Below are 18,426 nucleotides of genomic sequence, written 5' to 3'. Positions count from 1 at the left end.
TAATCCCTAAGATACATCATTTTAAGCATATTACTAAACCTATAACTACCCATCCTTCAAATTCCCCTTATTCCATCTCTAATCACTGGTTACAATATTTCTCTCTCCGAAATACTCTCCCAAGTACCAATCCTCGAGGCAAGTCTAGGGCTCAAGTATTCAAGTCTCTCTTTTTATATTTTAAGCCTGATTTAATCAAGCTATGTTGGAAATTCATCCATGGATCATTTCCATCCATGGAGTTCCAAAGGTTCTCTCCCTTTTCAATTGATTTCAATTTAATAATTTTAGGGTTTTCATGAGATTGCATTGTGTCAATTCAACTATGATTTCTTTCAATGTTAATAGTTCAATTATGCATGCTTTAAAACTTAATTACATGTTTTGCCCATGCATTATGTTATTTTCAAAGTATGAATTTATGAAGTTATAATCATGGATTGATGAAGGATTTATGAATAAGTTTGTGATGATAATGAATTATAATCTCAAGTATGTTCTCAAGCTAGTAAAAAGGTTGTGAAAGGTTTTCTCACACTCATGTTAAAAGTGGTGATAGGTTTTCTCACTCACTGGCGGATTCATAATGATTAAAAGGTTTTTCTATTCTTGTGTGAATCACTATGTCAATGAGCTACTCGTATGACTATTTTATGATGGTGGATTGGTATTTATTATTCCCTTTCCTAATGATGTTAATTACTATAATCTATGAGTTCCTTGGAATAGTGACTAAGAATCAAGAGGACTTTGAGGTAGGGTTCAGTCTGAAAGCTCAAGAACCAACCCAAGAGAACTCTAGTAGCAACCTCTAGTCCCTAACTATGTGCTCGCGTAGGTTTGCCTTTATGACCTAGCTAGTGGATCCACAAATAGATCAAGTTAAACATGTTATGATTTATGATTTCAAATCTCATGCTTTTAAATTATTCTTGGACTTGCATCACATGTTTTATACTCATTATGCAATCATGTCTACATTACGCATATCTCTCACATACTTAGTACATTCCATATACTAACACATACTTTTGCCTATATTGTATCATAATGTAGGGTCCGATGATAATCATGCTAATCCTCCCGCTCGTGGCTAGAGTTGTCTATTGCTATTTCATTGTTGGTGATTCCTCATATTCCGAGGATGCAACAAATGTTCTTTTCTTATGTTTTCATTATACTTTCACCCTTTATGTTTTGGTAAGCTAGGAACATGTCCTAAGACCCATCTAATAGAAGTAGAGGCATTTTTAGATGGTCATGCTATTGTACTCCCATTATTTTGAGATTTCACTTTGAGACTTATCTTCTATTTTATGCTTTCATTGATGTCTTTACTTATGCCACGACCCAAACACTGAGGTCATGAGGGCACACATCCCAAATCCCATATCGATGTGTAAGACTAAGAGTAAAACCATACGAGACTCCCAAAAAGAAGTCAGGCCACAAATAAACGAAGTAAAAAGGACAACAATGAAATTATTGCAAAACCTGATGTCATAAGTATAAGGGCATCTAATACAAGTTTGAGTATGAATATACAATATAAGAATCCGACCAAAATAAAGACTGAAACTGAAAGATGGAACTAGCGTCTCTCTGGATCCCAAGATCTTATCACTAATTCGATGATAGTATCTCCGCTAGAAATGACCTGCCACGCTAGATACCCTGGCGAGAATCTGCATCAAAAGGGACACAAAAGTAGGTGAGTACAATCCATATATACTCAGTAGGTTTAATAGACTGAGTATAAAGAATTAATCAAACCTATGAAATAAACTAAGGAATGCTTCCACCTGCACACAAAAAAGTCCACACCGGCTACGTTACAACCAATTAATATAGAATGACGTAATTGAAGTAAACACATAAGTACATTTCAATATCACAGTTAATTAGATAAGTCAAGTATGACATATATCAATGCAATGCAATACAATCTGATGATGTGATGATAGGATGGTATGGTAAAATCAAGGTTGTCACACAACCTATGTATACACCTGTCGAGCTAAGACTTCCAAACAAGGATCCATGGGGACTCGCAGTCCATATAGTGTATCACATCTCAAAATCTCGTCAACTTGTCACCTAGCTCGTGTTCAAGGATCAATAAGGTACCATATTTTCTTCTTCTAAAAGACCTTCACAATTCTCCACTTTCCAAAATCAATGTTGTAATGAATGAGGATGAGTGCATCACAATAATTATGGCATGAACGCAATATTCAACTCTACATGTATACACAAGGTTCAAGTCCTCTAAACACAACCTAAGCATGATATTCACCCTAAATAGATAGCAATAGAAAGGAATTTTATTAAAATGAATATTCACCCTCTCTTAGGTACAACTCAGTACTCAATTGTGCTCAAAACCCCCAACTCAACCCCTCAGGTGGGCATCACAAGTAATTAAATAGTCTCAAACTACACTACAACCCATCCCAAAGTCTATAATATACGATTAACTAATTATCCCATCTCAGTCTCAAGAAAGACAGTCAAGCATACCTCAATTGGTGAAATCGCACTTGAACACTTCCACCGGACAAAAGACTCTTAAATTCAACGCCTAGAATAATAACCCACTATCAAAACTGAAAAATACGCGTCATAAAGAGTCCAAAGACACCCATATTAGTAGATTTCGGAAGTAGGGGCAAAATGGTCCAAAAATTAATTAATTTTGAAAAGGGTCGAATTTGAAAATTTCTTGGATAGTCACATTCTACTAGTAATAAGGAACTAATGGTTGAAAAACCCAAAATATAGAGTACAAATCGAGTTCAAAATCACCATTTTTCTTAAATTCGGGTTAGGGAAGAAATATGGAATTTGGGATTGAAGTTTTGAAATTTAGAAGAGAAAATTATGAAATAATGGAAGAAAATCAAAGGTTTTAGTTGAAAAGTACTTAAATGAAATTCCTCAAAAATATCTTTCACAAATCGCCCCTCCAAGCTCTTGAAAATCAAAAATCGGAGAAATGACCCAAAGTCCATATTTGGACTTCTCAAGTGTTGCAAAAACGACATAGGGTCGCTAAAGCGGAGGTTCACTTTCACAAACCTGATTTGCTATTGCGAACCTGGTTTGCTTTTGCGAGCCCTGCTTAACTAATCCCCTTCGTTTAAGCGATGGGTCTCGCTAAAGTGAAGATTCACTTTAGAAAACCTGGTCCGCTTAAGCGGAGCTTGCACCAGCAACACAGTATCAGCTCAAGTCACAAATTCTAAATTTATAATCGGACCCTCGGGATGTGTTTGAATTCCATACACACAAACCATATATGCACTCCTACTAAATTAAAAATTTTGGACCCAATGAAAACATCAGAATTCAAATTTGAGATCTCCTTGACCCAAAATTTGATAAGTCGCAACTAAACTAATATGAATGTCAAAAAGACCAAAATGCCCTCAAAACTTTTGAAAAATATAATGAAGTCTCTCTTAGGCCTAAAATAATATCCTAAAACCAATGGAATCATCAAAAATCCACTTTGAGTCTCCAAATTCGAATTGTTGTCCAAAGTCAAACTTAGATCATTTAAAATTAAACTTTCCAACTTGGGACCTCAAATTCACGATACAACTCCAAATTTGAAAACAAAGACACTCCTAGACTAATAAATTTGGAAAATGATAGATTTCCAAAAAAAATTCGTATTACAGAGCTGATGAAACTGACAGAATCCCATGTCGAGACCCGTAGCTCCAGTTGGTACCAAAAACTACTTTAAAGCAACTTAACTCTTTCAAACTGAAAAACTTGTCAAATTCACAAACTATTAAGACTTTAACAAATTCAACTACACAAAGTGATCAAATAACACTCAGGGGCACTAACTAGAGGGGTAAAATGGTAATTTCACATGAATTTTAAAAAATGACCATCAAGGTCATCACAACATCCACCACTAAAATTGATGTTCGTCCTTGAACATAAGATAAAGGAAAGTACCTGGAGTCTCAAAAACTAAGGGTATAGGGCTCGCATATCAAACTCTAACTCCCAAGTCGTCTCCTCAATAGGACGATGTCACCACTGCACCTTAACTGAAGCGATCTCCTTGGTCCTAAGCCTATGAAGCTGCCTGTCTAAAATAGCGGCCAACTCCTCCTCATAAGTCAAATATGGACCCAACTCCACCGTATCATACAAATCATATGGGACTCATCTGGGATATACTTGTGAAGCAAGGACACATGAAACACTAGGTGGAAATCTGACAACCTAGGGGGGAAAGGCCAACTCATAAGCCACCCTACCCACTCTCCTCAAAATCTCAAATGGGATAACAAACCTCGGGCTAAGCTTTCCCTTTTTCCCGAAGCTCATCACTTTCTTCATGGGTGATATCATGAGCCACACACAATCACCAAGCATGAACTCTAAGGGATGGACCCTCCTATCATCATAGCTCTTCTAACGACTCTGGGCTGTTAATAGTTGACTATGAATCAAGCGTACCCACTCCATAGAATCTTTGAGTAAATTAGTAACCAATGAATCCACCGAAACTGAATTAAACCACCAAATAGGTGATCGGCACATACGACCATACAATGCTTCAAATGGTGCCATCTTAATGTTAGAGTGATAACTGTTATTATAGGAAAACTCTGTTAAGGGAAACTGTTGGTCCCATTGGGCATTAAAATCAATCACACAGGCCCTAAGCATATCTTGCAACACCTCAATAGTCAGCTCAACTGGCCATCAGTCTGGGGATGAAATGTTGAACTCATGTCTAATCGCGTACCCAAACCGTGTTGTAATGCTCCCAAAAGTGAAAGGTGAACACTATACCCCGATATGACACAATAGAGATAGGCACCCCATGTAATCTAACAATTTCACGAAGGTAGATCCTAGCTAATTTCTCCACATTATAGCTACTCTTCACCGAAAGGAAATGGGATGATTTGGTCAATCGGTCTACAATCACCCAAATAGAGTCACACTTCCCTAATTCCATGGGTAATCTGGTCACAAAATCCATGGTGATATGTTCCAACTTCCACTCAGGAATGGGCATCCTTTGCTTAAGACCACCCGGTTTTTGATACTCATACTTTACTTATTGGCAATTTAGACACTTACCATAAAATCAACAAGTCCCTCTTCATGCCACACCACCAATTGTGTTGTTTCAAGTCATGAAACATCTTTGTCTCTTCCGGGTGAATAGAATACTTGGAACAATGAGCCTCCTCCAATATCATACGTATGCAATCACCAACCTTGGGCACACAAATGCGACCATTAATCCTTAAAACTCCCTCTGGATCAAGAGAGGCTGATTTATCTTCACCTCTCAACACTTTTTCTCGAATGTCCCTCAACTTGTCATCCTCAAACTGGTGTGTACAAATCTGATCCATCAAAGTAGACCTAGCCTCCACAAAGGCCAAAATGCTATGATGCATAGAAATATCCAATCGGACCAACTACCTAGCCAATGACTGAACTGCTAAAGCGAAAGGCCTCTCATCCTCCTTGTGGACGACCAAACTACCCATACTAGATGCCTTGCGACTCAGGGCACCCGCTACACATTAGCTTTGTCCGAATGGTAAATAATAGTGATGTCATAGTCTTTTAATAACTCCAACCACCTACGCTGCCTCATGCTCAGATTCGGCTGAGAAAAGATATACTTAAGGCTACGTGATCAGTAAAGACCTCACAATGCACACTATAGAGATAGTGCCTCCACAACTTCCGAACAAATACCACTACCACCAACTCTAAGTTATGGGGTAGGATAGTTCTTCTCATGTACCTTAAATTGTCGAGAAGCATAAGCTATAACTCTACCTTTTTGCATTAATACACCACCCAAGCCGACTCTCAAAGCATCACAAAATACAATAAAGGTCACACCCTCCTCAGGTAAGGCTAGAATAGGTGTTGAAGTCAATAACTCCCTGAGATTTTGAAAGCTCGCCTCACACTCATCATTCCACTGAAATTCCATGGTCGTTTGAGTTAGCCTAGTTAATAGGGCTACAATAGACAAGAAACCCTAAACAAATCATCAATAATAGCCTACCAACCTAATAAAACTCCAAATCTCGGTAATTGAATTAGGCCTACCGCAATAAAAAATAACTGCAACTTTGGCTGAATCGACCATAATACCATTATTGGTCACCACATGATCCAAGAATGCCACGGACTCAAGCCAAAACTCACACTTGGAGAATTTTGCATACAACTTCTCCTCTCCCAATCTCTGAAGGACGGTCCTCAAGTGACTAATGCGGTCCGCCTCATTCTTGGAATAAACTAAGATATCATCAATAAACACAATCATGAAAGAGTCCAAATTAGGCCGGAACACCCGATTCATCAACTCCATAAAAAAAGCCGGGGCATTAGTCAACCCAAAGAATATAACCACAAATCATATGCCCATAATGAGTCCTGAATGCAGTCTTCAGGATATCCAATTCCTGAACCCTCAACTGATGGTAACCCGACCTCAAATCAATCTTTGAGAATACCGATGCACCTTGATGTTGATTAAATAAGTCATTAATGCGAGGGAGAGGATACTTGTTCTTGATGGTGACTTTATTTAACTGTCAATAATCGATACACATCCTCATAGTACCATCCTTCTTCTTTACAAATAAGATCGGTGCACCCCACTGTGATACACTATGTCGAATAAACCCCTTCTTCAACAAATCTTCCAATTTTCCTTCAACTCTTTCAATTCTGCCAGAGCCATCCGATAAGAAGAAATGGAGATGGGCTTAGTGCCTGGCTCCAAATCAATTTCAAAATCGATATCAAGGTCAAGAGGAACACCCGGCAAGTCTATAGGAAACACATCCATAAACTCTCTCACCACCCTGGTAGTCTTTAAAGGAGATGAGTCCTTAGTGAGATCACGTACATGAGCGAAATAAGACAACAACCCTTATCCATCAAACGACGAGCATGAATATAAGATATCACCCACTTAGGATACGAACTCGAATTACCCTTCCACACCAAGCTAGGCAAATTGGGATAAGCTAAGCTCATGGTCTTTGCATAATAATCTAATATAGCATGATAGGGAGATAACCAGTCCATACCCAATATCATATTAAAATCAAGCTAGTCTAATGAAATCAAGTTTGTACGGGTCTCTCTACTCGAAAATATCACTAAGAAACCCCGATATAGCTGATCCACCACTAAAGACTTACCTACCAGAGTAGAAAAAGTAATAGGCACCGTAAGAGGCTCACATACATAATTACTACCCATATCAAAATAGGTCAACACATAAAAATAGATAGACCCTGGATCAAATAATACTGAAGTAGGATAATGGCAAACTGGAATAATACTTGTAGTAACTGCATCAGAGGACTCTACCTCAGATCTACCTGGTATAGCATAGCATAGCTGACGGTCACCCCTAGCCTCCGAACCACCACAAGTACCACCTCCATCTCCACCTTTCGAACCCTTGGTGCCACTTCTAGTACTCTATGAAGCACCTCGAACAGTTGGAGGGGGAGTAGAACGAACAACCGGTGTCTTAGGCAGTCCAGTAGAAGGAACATGTCTATGGAAATCTTGAGACTTATGCCCAAACTCATCACACACAAAGCAGCCTCAAGGTCCTAAACTCCATAGAAGATAACCAGAAGTGTCCACACGTCCATTGGAGTCCGACGAACCGCTACAACTAGTCTGGCCTGATCTGTCTCCATCTGTACCATTTGTGCCTTAGATAGCTACTTGAACTGGTCTTCCTTGATAACCATGGGCGCCCGAACCCAAATACTCTCTGCCTCTAGAGGAATGACCACTGAATTGAACTTGTCGACGGAACCTCTTGGTCCCACCCAGTCTAGTATGTTGAATGCTCTCTATCATCCTGGAGTGGTCAGTAATACTCTGAAAGGTACCACCAGATAGCACAAGGGAGGTTGTAGCTTCCTGAAGATAACCAACGAATCCCTTCACCAGCTTGCGAATCTGCTCAAACTCAATGGGAATACTTAGTATAGCATAACGAGACAACTCATGAAAGCAAGACTCATACTCAGATATGGATAGGGATCCCTTCTCCAAACTGTTAAATTCATACTTATGTTGATCACGAAGGCTATAAGGCACGAACCTCTCAAGAAACACCTCTGAAAATTGCTCCCAACTCATCATAGAGGAACTAGAAGGCCTTTGAGCAAGGACCGATCTCCACCACTCCTTATCCACCCATGTAAACTAATACGAGGTATAAGATACTCCATGTGCCTATAGAATACCCAGATTGAACAACCTATCTAAGCACTCAGTCAGAAAGTCATAGGCCTTCTCTCCGATCGTACCATCAAATCTGGGAGGTGCCAATCGAACAAACCTCTCAAAGCTCTTTTGTTCAACTACTGACATAGCAGCACTAGTAGAAACTGGCGGAGCTACAAATCTCAGAGGCACGATAGAAGGCATTGACGAAGAACCCAGAGTTTGAAATCCAATAATAGGCCCTTGAACTGGTGGTGCAGCACCAACTGCGATAGGAGAGCCTGAAGAACCTGGAAGAACACTAGGAGTCCGAGCACCATCCTACCTAGCCAAAAGTCTTACTATTAACCTGAAGTATCAGAGCACTATCAGGAACTACAAGAGGCTGGGCTGGCCTCTACTCCTCAGTCTGCTGCTCATAAACATCCTCGTGCTCATACACAGGCTTAGGTGATGGCTTTCTAGCTCAGCCGCGAGCAGGTGCTGCTCTCTTCACTCCACCTTGTCTCTTGACTCCACCACGTTCTCTGCCTCACCCGCGAACTGGGGCTTGGGTAGTAGGTGCAGCCTTACCCTAGATAACTCTGGCTCTATTCCTCACTATCTGCACAGAAGGAATAGATTAGAGGTATACAATACTTGATATAAATAGTTTGCACGAAAGGAATCAAAAGAAGGAATTTATCTTAACAAGTATCTTGTAGCCTCTTAAAGATATGTATGGACATCTACGTATCGATCCTCAAGACTCTACTAAACACTTTGCTCTTTAACTTATGAGACTAGTGAACCTAGTGCTCTAATATCAACTTTTCACAGCCCAAAAACTGACTTCATGATGGCACACATCCCAAACCCATTCCAATGTGTAAGCCTAAAAGTAAAACCATACGAGACTCCCAAAGGGAAGTTAGGCCACAAATAAATGAAGTAAAGAGGACAACAATGAAATTATCTCAAATCCTGGCGTTATAAATATAAGTGCATCTAATACAACTTTGATTCTGAATATATAATATAAGTCTCCAAACTAAATAAAGAATGGAACTGAAAGAGAGAACTAGCGGTGATCTGGATCCCAAGATCTCACCACTAATCTGATGATAGTATCTTCGCTAGAAATCAACCGGTGCGCTAGATACCCTGGCTAGAATCTCCATCAAAAGGGACAAACAAGTAGGGGTGAGTAAAATCCATATGTACTAAGTAGGTTTAACAGACTGAGTATAAAGAATTAATCAAACCTATAAAATAAACTAAGGAACGCTTCCACCTGCACACAAAAAAGTCCCACACCAGCTACGTTGCAACCAATTAATATAGAATGACGCAATTGAAGTAAACACATAAGTACATTTCAATATCACAGTTAATTAGATAAGTCAAGTATGACATATATCAATACAATGCAATACAATCTGATGATGTGATGATATGATGGTACGGTGAAATCAAGGTTGTCTCACAACTTATGTATACACCTGTCGAGCTAAGACTTCCAAACAAGGATTCATGGGGACTCGCAGTCCATATAGTGTATCACATCTCAAAATCTCGTCAACTTGCCACCTAGCTCATGGTCAAGGATCAATAAGGTACCACATTTTCTTTATCTAAAAGACCTTCACAATTCTCTACTTTCCAAAATCAATATTGTAATGAATGAGGATGAGTGCATCACAATAATTATGGCATGAACGCAATATTCAACTCTACATGTATACACAAGGTTCAAGTCCTCTAAACTCAACCTAAGCATGATACTCACCCTAAATAGATAGCAATAGAAAGGAATTTTATTAAAATGAATATTCAGCCTCTCTTAGATACAACTCAGTACTCAATTGTGCTCAAAACCCCCAACTCAACCCCTCAGGTGGGCATTTCAAATCAAATAACCTTTTCACATCTCTAACACGGTTAAGTCATGGGTTACACAGTCCCAACACAGATAAAACAGCAATTAAGGCCACCACACAGGCATCAAAAGAAATTAAATAGTCTCAAACTCCACTACAACCCATCACAAAGTCTACAACATAGGATTAACTAATTACCCCATCTCAATCTCAAGAAAGACAGTCAAACATACCTCAATTGGCGAAATTGCACTTGAACACTTCCACCAGACAAAAGACTCTTAAATTCAACGCCTAGAATGACAACCCACTATCAAGAATAAAAAATACGCATCATAAAGAGTCCAAAGACACCCATATTAGTAGATTTCGGAAGCAGGGGCAAAATGGTCCAAAAATTAATTAATTTCAAAAAGGGTCCAATTTGAAAATTTCTTGTATAGTCATATTCTACTAGTAATAAGGAACTAATGGTTGAAAAACCCAAAATATAGAGTACAAATCGAGTTCAAAATCACCATTTTTCTTAAATTCGAGTTAGGGAAGAAACATAGAATTTGGGATTGAAATTTAGAAGTCAAAATCGTAAAATAATGGAAGAAAATCAAAGGTTTTAGTTGAAAAGTACTTACCCAAATGAAATTCCTCAAAAATATCTTTCACAAATCGCCCCTCCAAGCTCTTGGAATTCAAAAATTGGTGAAACGACCCAAAGTCCATTTTTGGACTTCTCAAGTGTCACAAAAATGAAATAGGATCGCTAAAGCGGAGGTTTGCTTTCGCGAACCTGATTTGCTTTTGTAGGCCCTGCTTAACTGAGCCCCTTCGTTTAAGCGACGTGTCTCGCTAAAGTGAAGATTCGCTTTAGGAAACCTGGTCCGCTTAAGCGGAGCTTGCACCAGCAACACAGTATCAGCTCAAGTTCCAAATTCTAAATCTCCAATCGGACCCTCAGGATTTGTTCAGAATACCGTGAGTACCAACCATATATGCACTCCTATTAAATTTGACGTTTTGGACCCAATGGCACCATCAGAATTCAAATTCGAGGTCTTGTTGATCCAAAACTCGATAAGTCACAACTAAACTAATATGAACCTCAAAAAGACTAAAATTCCCCCGGAACTTTCGAAAAATATAACGAAGCCTCTCTTAGGCCTAAGATCACCTTCCAAAACTAATGGACTCATCAGAAATTCAATCCGAGTCTCGGAACTCAAATTGTTGACCAAAGTTAAACTTAGCTCATTTAAAACCAAACTTTCCAACTTGGGAGCTCAATTTCACGATACAACTCTAAATTCGAAAACGAAGATACTCATACATAAATTTCCATATTTCGGAGCTGATGGAACTGACAGAATCCCATTTCGAGACCCGTAGCTCCGGTTGGTATTGAAAACCACTTTTAAGCAACTTAACTCTTTAAACCTCAAAAACTTGCCCAATTCACAAACTATTAAAACTTCAACAAATTCAACTACAAAAATTGATCAAATAACACTCGGGGGCACTAACGAGAGGGGTAAAATAGTAATTTCTCGAGAATTTCCAAAAATGACACTTAAGTTCATTACAACTTACTTTATGTATACGATGTATGCTAAGAGGCTTGGTAAGAGTTCCTCGAGATTCTGATCGTCGTGTAACGCCTAAAGTCTAACTTGGATCGTAACACTAATACAAACTTGTACTCTGTCAAGAGATCGAAATGAAGAAGCATGGAAGCAACACTTTCTTCTCCACCGCTGCTTTGACTGACAACAAATAAAGGATGATTAATTTTCAATAAAAAGGAGCGCAAATCAAAATGAGAAGGAAGAGGAACCTACTGAAATCTACGAAATTGAGCTACATGGTTCGAATCCCAAATCGAGTTTATCCCAGGCTCATATACCTTTGCTGAAATACACAGTTGCAAAAAAAAATCCCGATAGTCAGAATGGGAAGTCATTCATATCAAAAACAAAGGATGATAGTTACTTAATTCTGTGAGCCGATGATAAAGAGCAACACCCTCTGGTGAAGTATGTCGAGGTAGCTTGACTTGAAATGGAATTTAAGAAAGAGAAAAGATTTTTGACACTTTTGGTTTAAAATAAGTTTTATATGTTTATGTGGTTATAAATCATTTCATTAAGAATTAAACGAGCAATTTAAAGTTAAATTGTTATTAAATATAAAAATGTGTCATTTGTTTTTAGACTAACCAAAAGAAAAAGTGAATCATATAAATTGAGATAAATAAAGTATTTATTTTGTGCTTATTGTTATTTCTATTTGTTTCGGATTTGGGCTAATCCATTTTGAGCTATTAGTCTTTTTGATTCCTATTAGTAAAGAGGACCTTGTGTCCAAAAATTAAATTTAAAAATAAAATAAAAATTGTTACAATGAATTAAAATAACAGAGTCCTTCTCGTAAATTGATTTCCTCAGTTCAAATACGGATGTCGCCAAATCATTAAAAAACTTGAAATCTTTTTTTTCTTCTGTTGATATAATCCGTCGAATATCTTTATAGAATCAATTTACATTTATGATAATATGCAATCTGATAGTTTGCTTTTAAATAATGTTATGGTACCAAAACAAATCTCACTGGTCTCAACAATATTAAACCCTCTAATGTCTAATGTCTCCGCAATATTTTATGTGATGATAATTTAATTTCAAAAGAGTATTTTTGTATTTTAAAAATCTAGTCATATATAACTACTTAATTTATATGACCCGTTTCACTTTTTACTAGTCCAAAAAAAGAAGATATATTTCTATATTTGACAAATATTTAATGACACTGTCAATATTTTTAACCATGTTAGTCCACTTATTTGACAAGTTTTAAAATTTATTAACTTTAAGGATACTTTTATAATATTACAAAATAATTTCATATTTTTAAATTTTCATATCCAATCACATTACATTACACAAATTGAAAATAAATAATTATTTTTAATTTTTTATTTCTCGCAAAAGATAATAGATAAATTATTAAATACGGTCAACAAAAGTTACATTACATATAGGGGCCCTTTTTTCATGCAGCCAATAGAACACGATACTATTAACTATTTTATGGGAAAATTTTAAAATAATTAAATCTTTCAGTAGGATGAAATGAAACCATCCGTAATAGATTTATTTTACGTAGAAAAATTACTATTAATTGAATGGAGAAGAAAAATATAAAAATAGTCCAATATGTATATCGAGTGTTTAAGCGAGAAAATAGAGTCCAAAAGGAGGGAATTCCATTCCCGCCACGCCTTTTACCGTAATACAAGTAAAGAGATAGTCACCGGACACGTGTCGGTTTTAGTTTTGACTCTCCCAATTCAATACACAATTTCTCCCAAAATTTCCCCTTACCCTCAAACCCCACCCCGAAATAGATACCCTTAGATTTTCTCTCTTATTTTCTTTCTCTTCAACTCCTCCTCCACCTCCTGTTACTACTCAATTTCTTTGTATTTTCCTATTTTTGCTCTCTTTGAGCTCGATCGGCAGATTTCCAATCTCCATTTCTTCTTTTGGTGAAATTGATTTCGGAGGAATTTCAATTCCCCGTTTTTTCATCTGCTCTAATCGATGATTCCTGCCTTTTCTCTGTCGATTGTATTCTTCGCTGAGTAAATTAGGATTTTAACGCTCAATCAGGTTCCGTTGTCTCCTACTTATCTGTTTTTCTTTTGTTCCTTACAATTTTATTCTTTTCCACATTCTTTTGCAAACCCTAGCTTGTTAAGTTTTCCTATTCTGCCAAATAATCATTGATGCTTTTTATTTGATTTGTATAGTACTAATTTTGAAAAAAAAAGTGAGGTGTCGTTTCGCTGATTTTGTATTATTTAGATTTTTCTTACAAGAGGCTCTATGAGATTTTAGGTGTGTTGTCTTTTAGTTTACCATCCTAAATTGAGGGTTTTCTTGTTGAATCTAATAAGCTTTGCGTCACCATATTACACACCAAAAAGAGAGAAAAAACACAAAACCAAAAAGAAGAAAAAGAAAAAGAAAAAAGAAAAAAAATCCTCCTTTTAGGTGTCTAGAGTATTCCTTGTAGTTATCTTTAGAGTTGTTCCAAATCATAAATGGCATTAAATTTTTCGCATCGGCCTATATTTCCGGCACATATATCTGAGGATAATTTGGTATCACCCATGAGAATTGTAAATGGGTGTTTAGTGGAGGGTGTTTCGGAGAAGAATGTGGAGAATTTTTCTTGGTCGTGGCGTGTTTGTCGAGAACCGCACGAGGGATTTGATTATGGTTATGGAGGAAAAAGAGTAGACAAGTGTGATTATTCGGAGTCGGTATCGGAGGATATCATTGACCTTCTCCCTACTGATCCATTTGGGATGGATATAAGCACCACTATCACAGCCATTACTGGTTGGCTTGAGGATCTGGAAGTTGATTATGGAGGATGTAGGAGAAACCATGTTGGTCCAAGTAATGAGGACTATGATTTATTTGCAGGTTTTAATTTTATTTGGAATGATTCTATGAGGTTCCAATCATTCCCTAATAGTCACGTTCGGTCTGATGACAACCTGAATAAAGGTGATCCAGTGAATTGGATTATTGGGGAGAGAGATATGAGGGATGCCTTGGTCCATGTTGGTCTTGGCTCAGCTTGCAATGTGGGGGACACTGCAGGCTTCAATAATGTAGGTTCAAGCAGTGTTCTGCCCCAGACCATGGAAACAGGGGCTGGTGCGACGTCTTGCTCTGGTAAAGATGAAGGAGCCCCTCATGAGGCTTTATCTTTTGCTCTTTGTTACCTTGGAGTGAAGGATCTTTTGGTGGTAGAAAGTGTTTGTAGGTCCTTGCGGCTTACTGTAAAAAATGATCCTTTATTATGGAAGAGCATTCACATTGAAAATCCATTGACAGAGATCAGTGACGATGTCCTCTTGCAATTGACTAGCAGGGCTCAAGGAAACTTACAATTCTTGAGTTTGTTTGAGTGTACCCGCATCACAGATGACGGTTTGAGGCGGGTACTTGACTCTAATCCACATTTGACAAAGGTTAGCTATTTATCTTCATTTTACCTTATGTTTCTTAATATTTTTGTGTTGTTTGTGGTCCTAACTATGATGATATGGTTTTTGTATGCTTGTTGATGTTAACAAGATGCTCTTTAACAAATTCTAATGATCTGCTTTTGTTTGTGGAGTAATAAATGTTGCATTTTAGTTATTTATTCTTGACTATTATGTGAAAGACTGAAATGTTGGTCAGACGAATGACATAAATTGCTTACTGTTGTCTGTCACACTACAACTTGAATATTTTTTAGAGTTAACTTGAAATTCCTAAATGAACTCTTTTTCATGGAACCTTGATGGATTATATTTTTTGTGTATGTAATTTAATACATGATTTATACATGTTTTGTCTAATGACTCTGATCTCAGTCTGGATGTAGTTCTATGATTCTATCATCATCATTCCCTTATTTTAAATTGTAAGCAGAATCTGAACTTTTGATGGTCATTGTATTGTTTTCATTACCTAACTGAGGAGACTAAAGCCATGTTTTAGCAGTTTTTATTTTTTACTTATAGAAGTTTGAATTGTTTATAGACACGTTAGATTGTTAGATTGATGCCCTTGATTTTCCTGTTGGTTGCTCGCAGATTGCATGTTAGGCTATTTGGTTGTGTCCTCTCCTAATTTTTCAGTTTTTTGTTTCTAGGGATAACTACTTTTGCAAGACATACCTGTTGAGTGCAGGATCAATACCCTTTTGCTGCAATAGTTTTCTTCGGTACAAGGTCTTTTTTGCAAGTAGTAGTGTGTGCGTTTTCTATAATGTTGTGCTTATTAATCTTGTTTTTATTTCATGTAGTTATTTGTTCCTGCATGTACAAGACTCAGTATTGAGGGCATTGTAAATATGTTAAAGTCTTTTAACTATCAAAGAGGTAAAATGGGGGTAAAGCACCTTTGGATTGGCGGTCTTTATGGAGTGATGCATGAACATTTTGAAGAGCTGAAATTCCTTCTAGGTGCAGATAGCCAGATGAGGCAAAATGTTTACAAACCCCATTTCTTTTCTCGGAGGAATATTTATCGTTTAGCTGATGACAGTCAGGCTATTGATGTTCAAATATGCCCTATATGTGAAAAAATAAGGTTGGTATATGATTGTCCTGCAGAGGGTTGCCAGGTGAAAGATCAAGCTACTCAAAAATGTAGGGCCTGCTCACTTTGCATCTTACGGTGTAGTGAATGTGGAAGATGTATAAATAACACTGAATATGTGGAGACTTTTTGTTTGGAATTGCTTTGCTCTGATTGTTCTAAGCATCCTTTGGAGTGCAAAGATGAGCAGAAGTGCAGCCTTTGAAATGCCAAGATGAGCAGGATGGAGGGAGGGGCTGGTTCCTGTGAAGGATATCGAAGTGTGACTGCCGAGGAGTAAATCTATGTGCTATCTACGTGTTTAATTGGATTAATATCGATAAAGAATGTTAAGCAGCCAATTGACTGCTATCAATTTGTGCAAGACTTGTCGAAATAGCTGAATTTATTATGTTTGTTTGAAATGCTGTAAGCAAAATAACGTACTTCACTCATTGTTCGAATTTCACTTGAATTTTTAGTGTTTTAAATGAAGTAAAAAGTTGTTCTTTAAAGAAATAGGTGTAATATGTTCTAGAGACGTGTTGAAACATTGATTTTTCTTAATGAACGTTCATTAAATTTGGCACATGGAGTGATTGAAGCATGAAAGCGAACTTCTGTATTAGTTCTTTGGTTTTTGTTATCATTCATCTGAATATAAAAATTGACTTGCAATTTTGGTGAAATTGCATCTAAAATGAAATATATTCCTATCGAGGTTACCGTGAATAATTATGTAGTATTTAATTGAAATATTAGTTCAGGAGATTTATGGGTTTTCTATTTAGCGGAAGTAAATTTGCAGCAATTACAACTCGTATCACCTGTAATACAATTCATATTAGTGGTTGTCAGAGATCTTCATGACACATGAATTTTCCTTGAGCACAACCTAGATATTTCTCTAAAAAAAGCAAAGCAAATTCATTGTAAACCTAGTCATCATATTATATATGGTAGAAAAAGTGTCTTTTTCCACACCAATAATGATATACTTATAATGGTATATCAAAGAATTGAATTAGATTGAATCAAATCAAATCAAAGTTTGAAAGAGCATATTTATCTTAAGAAAACACAACACATTCATTGTAAATCCTAATCGTCATATTATATATGGTGGAAAAGTTCATCTTTTTTCAGCACCAATAATGATGTATTCATAATGATATATCGAAGAATTGAATTAGATTGAATTAAATCAAACCGAATCAAAGTTTGAAAGAGCATATTTGGAGAATCGAACGACCACCCCTAAGACTAAGTAGCTCATCAAGGCTCTTGGAACACATCGTTTCAGACAGAGAATCGACAAGGCTCTCTAGTTCTAGGATCTGCATCAAAAGATGCACCATGAGTGTATGTGTACGATAACACAGGTAATTAATAGGCATCATATTATGTTTCAAAGGTGTGAATGGGAAATAATGGGTTGTGATCCTTACGAAAGATTGTGCCTTTTCTAAAGGATTACGATGAGCTCACCAATTACATCAAAGATTTCCTCCTAAGAAACACCAAAGGTTAGCGAGCTGAGGCTGGGATTGGTGATTGGCCAACTAAGTTGGCGAGCACGACCTAACTTGCCTACTTGGTCCTCAATTGTTATTTTAAAAGGTATTTTGGTCAATTCTGACTCATTTAATTTCTAGACTACGTTGTCTTAAGCCTAAGACCTAAGACTATAACTACCCAAACCCTTTGAATTCTCCTCATTCACTCCCCAATCATCTATTGCAAGAATCTTCTCTCTAAAACATTCACCCAAAGGTTTCATCTTCAATCAAGTTAGGGTTCAAGGATTCTAAGACTCCAAGTCTCCATGACTTTTGCACTAAGGCTCCATTGCTCAAGGTGTGTGGGAAATTCACCAATGGATCCCATCCATCCATTAGGTCCCAAAAGATCTCAAACCTCTCAATTTAATTTCACCCAATTTATAAGGGTTTCATGTCAATTCTTTATGGGTCCTTCTTGTTTGATTTCAATCAATTTTATTCTTCATTACCATGCATGAATTCATTATAATATATAATTTCCAATTTCTTTCACATGGACTCATGCATTGAGTTATGATTTTCAATTGTAAATGTTTAATTTGTGAAACTATGATCTTTAATTTTGATGATGTTTTTTTTATGAAAAGCTATAACTATGAT

General features: G+C 37.1%; 1 protein-coding gene across 1 annotated transcript; it reads left to right on the top strand.

Annotated features, from left to right (window-relative positions):
• Positions 1 to 13,515: 13,515 nt before the first annotated feature.
• On the top strand, positions 13,516 to 16,739 carry LOC129885791 (F-box protein SKIP14). Its single transcript, XM_055960251.1, has 2 exons — positions 13,516 to 15,165; positions 15,990 to 16,739. Exons 1-2 carry the CDS (start codon positions 14,224 to 14,226, stop codon positions 16,488 to 16,490), a joined length of 1,443 nt encoding a protein of 480 aa, XP_055816226.1. The 5' UTR covers positions 13,516 to 14,223; the 3' UTR covers positions 16,491 to 16,739.
• Positions 16,740 to 18,426: the final 1,687 nt, after the last annotated feature.

The sequence above is a fragment of the Solanum dulcamara genome, chromosome 1, assembly GCF_947179165.1.
Source record: "Solanum dulcamara chromosome 1, daSolDulc1.2, whole genome shotgun sequence".
NCBI classification, from domain to species: domain Eukaryota; kingdom Viridiplantae; phylum Streptophyta; class Magnoliopsida; order Solanales; family Solanaceae; genus Solanum; species Solanum dulcamara.
The sequence above is the reverse complement of the archived record's forward strand: the minus strand, read 5'-3'. Positions and strand labels throughout refer to the sequence as shown.

Excerpts from the sequence above, each read along its gene's own strand:
- LOC129885791 (XM_055960251.1), top strand. The coding sequence starts at position 14,224 with ATGGCATTAAATTTTTCGCATCGGCCTATATTTCCGGCACATATATCT. Across the intron at positions 15,166-15,989 it reads CTAATCCACATTTGACAAAG|TTATTTGTTCCTGCATGTAC; the intron begins GTTAGCTATTTA and ends TATTTCATGTAG.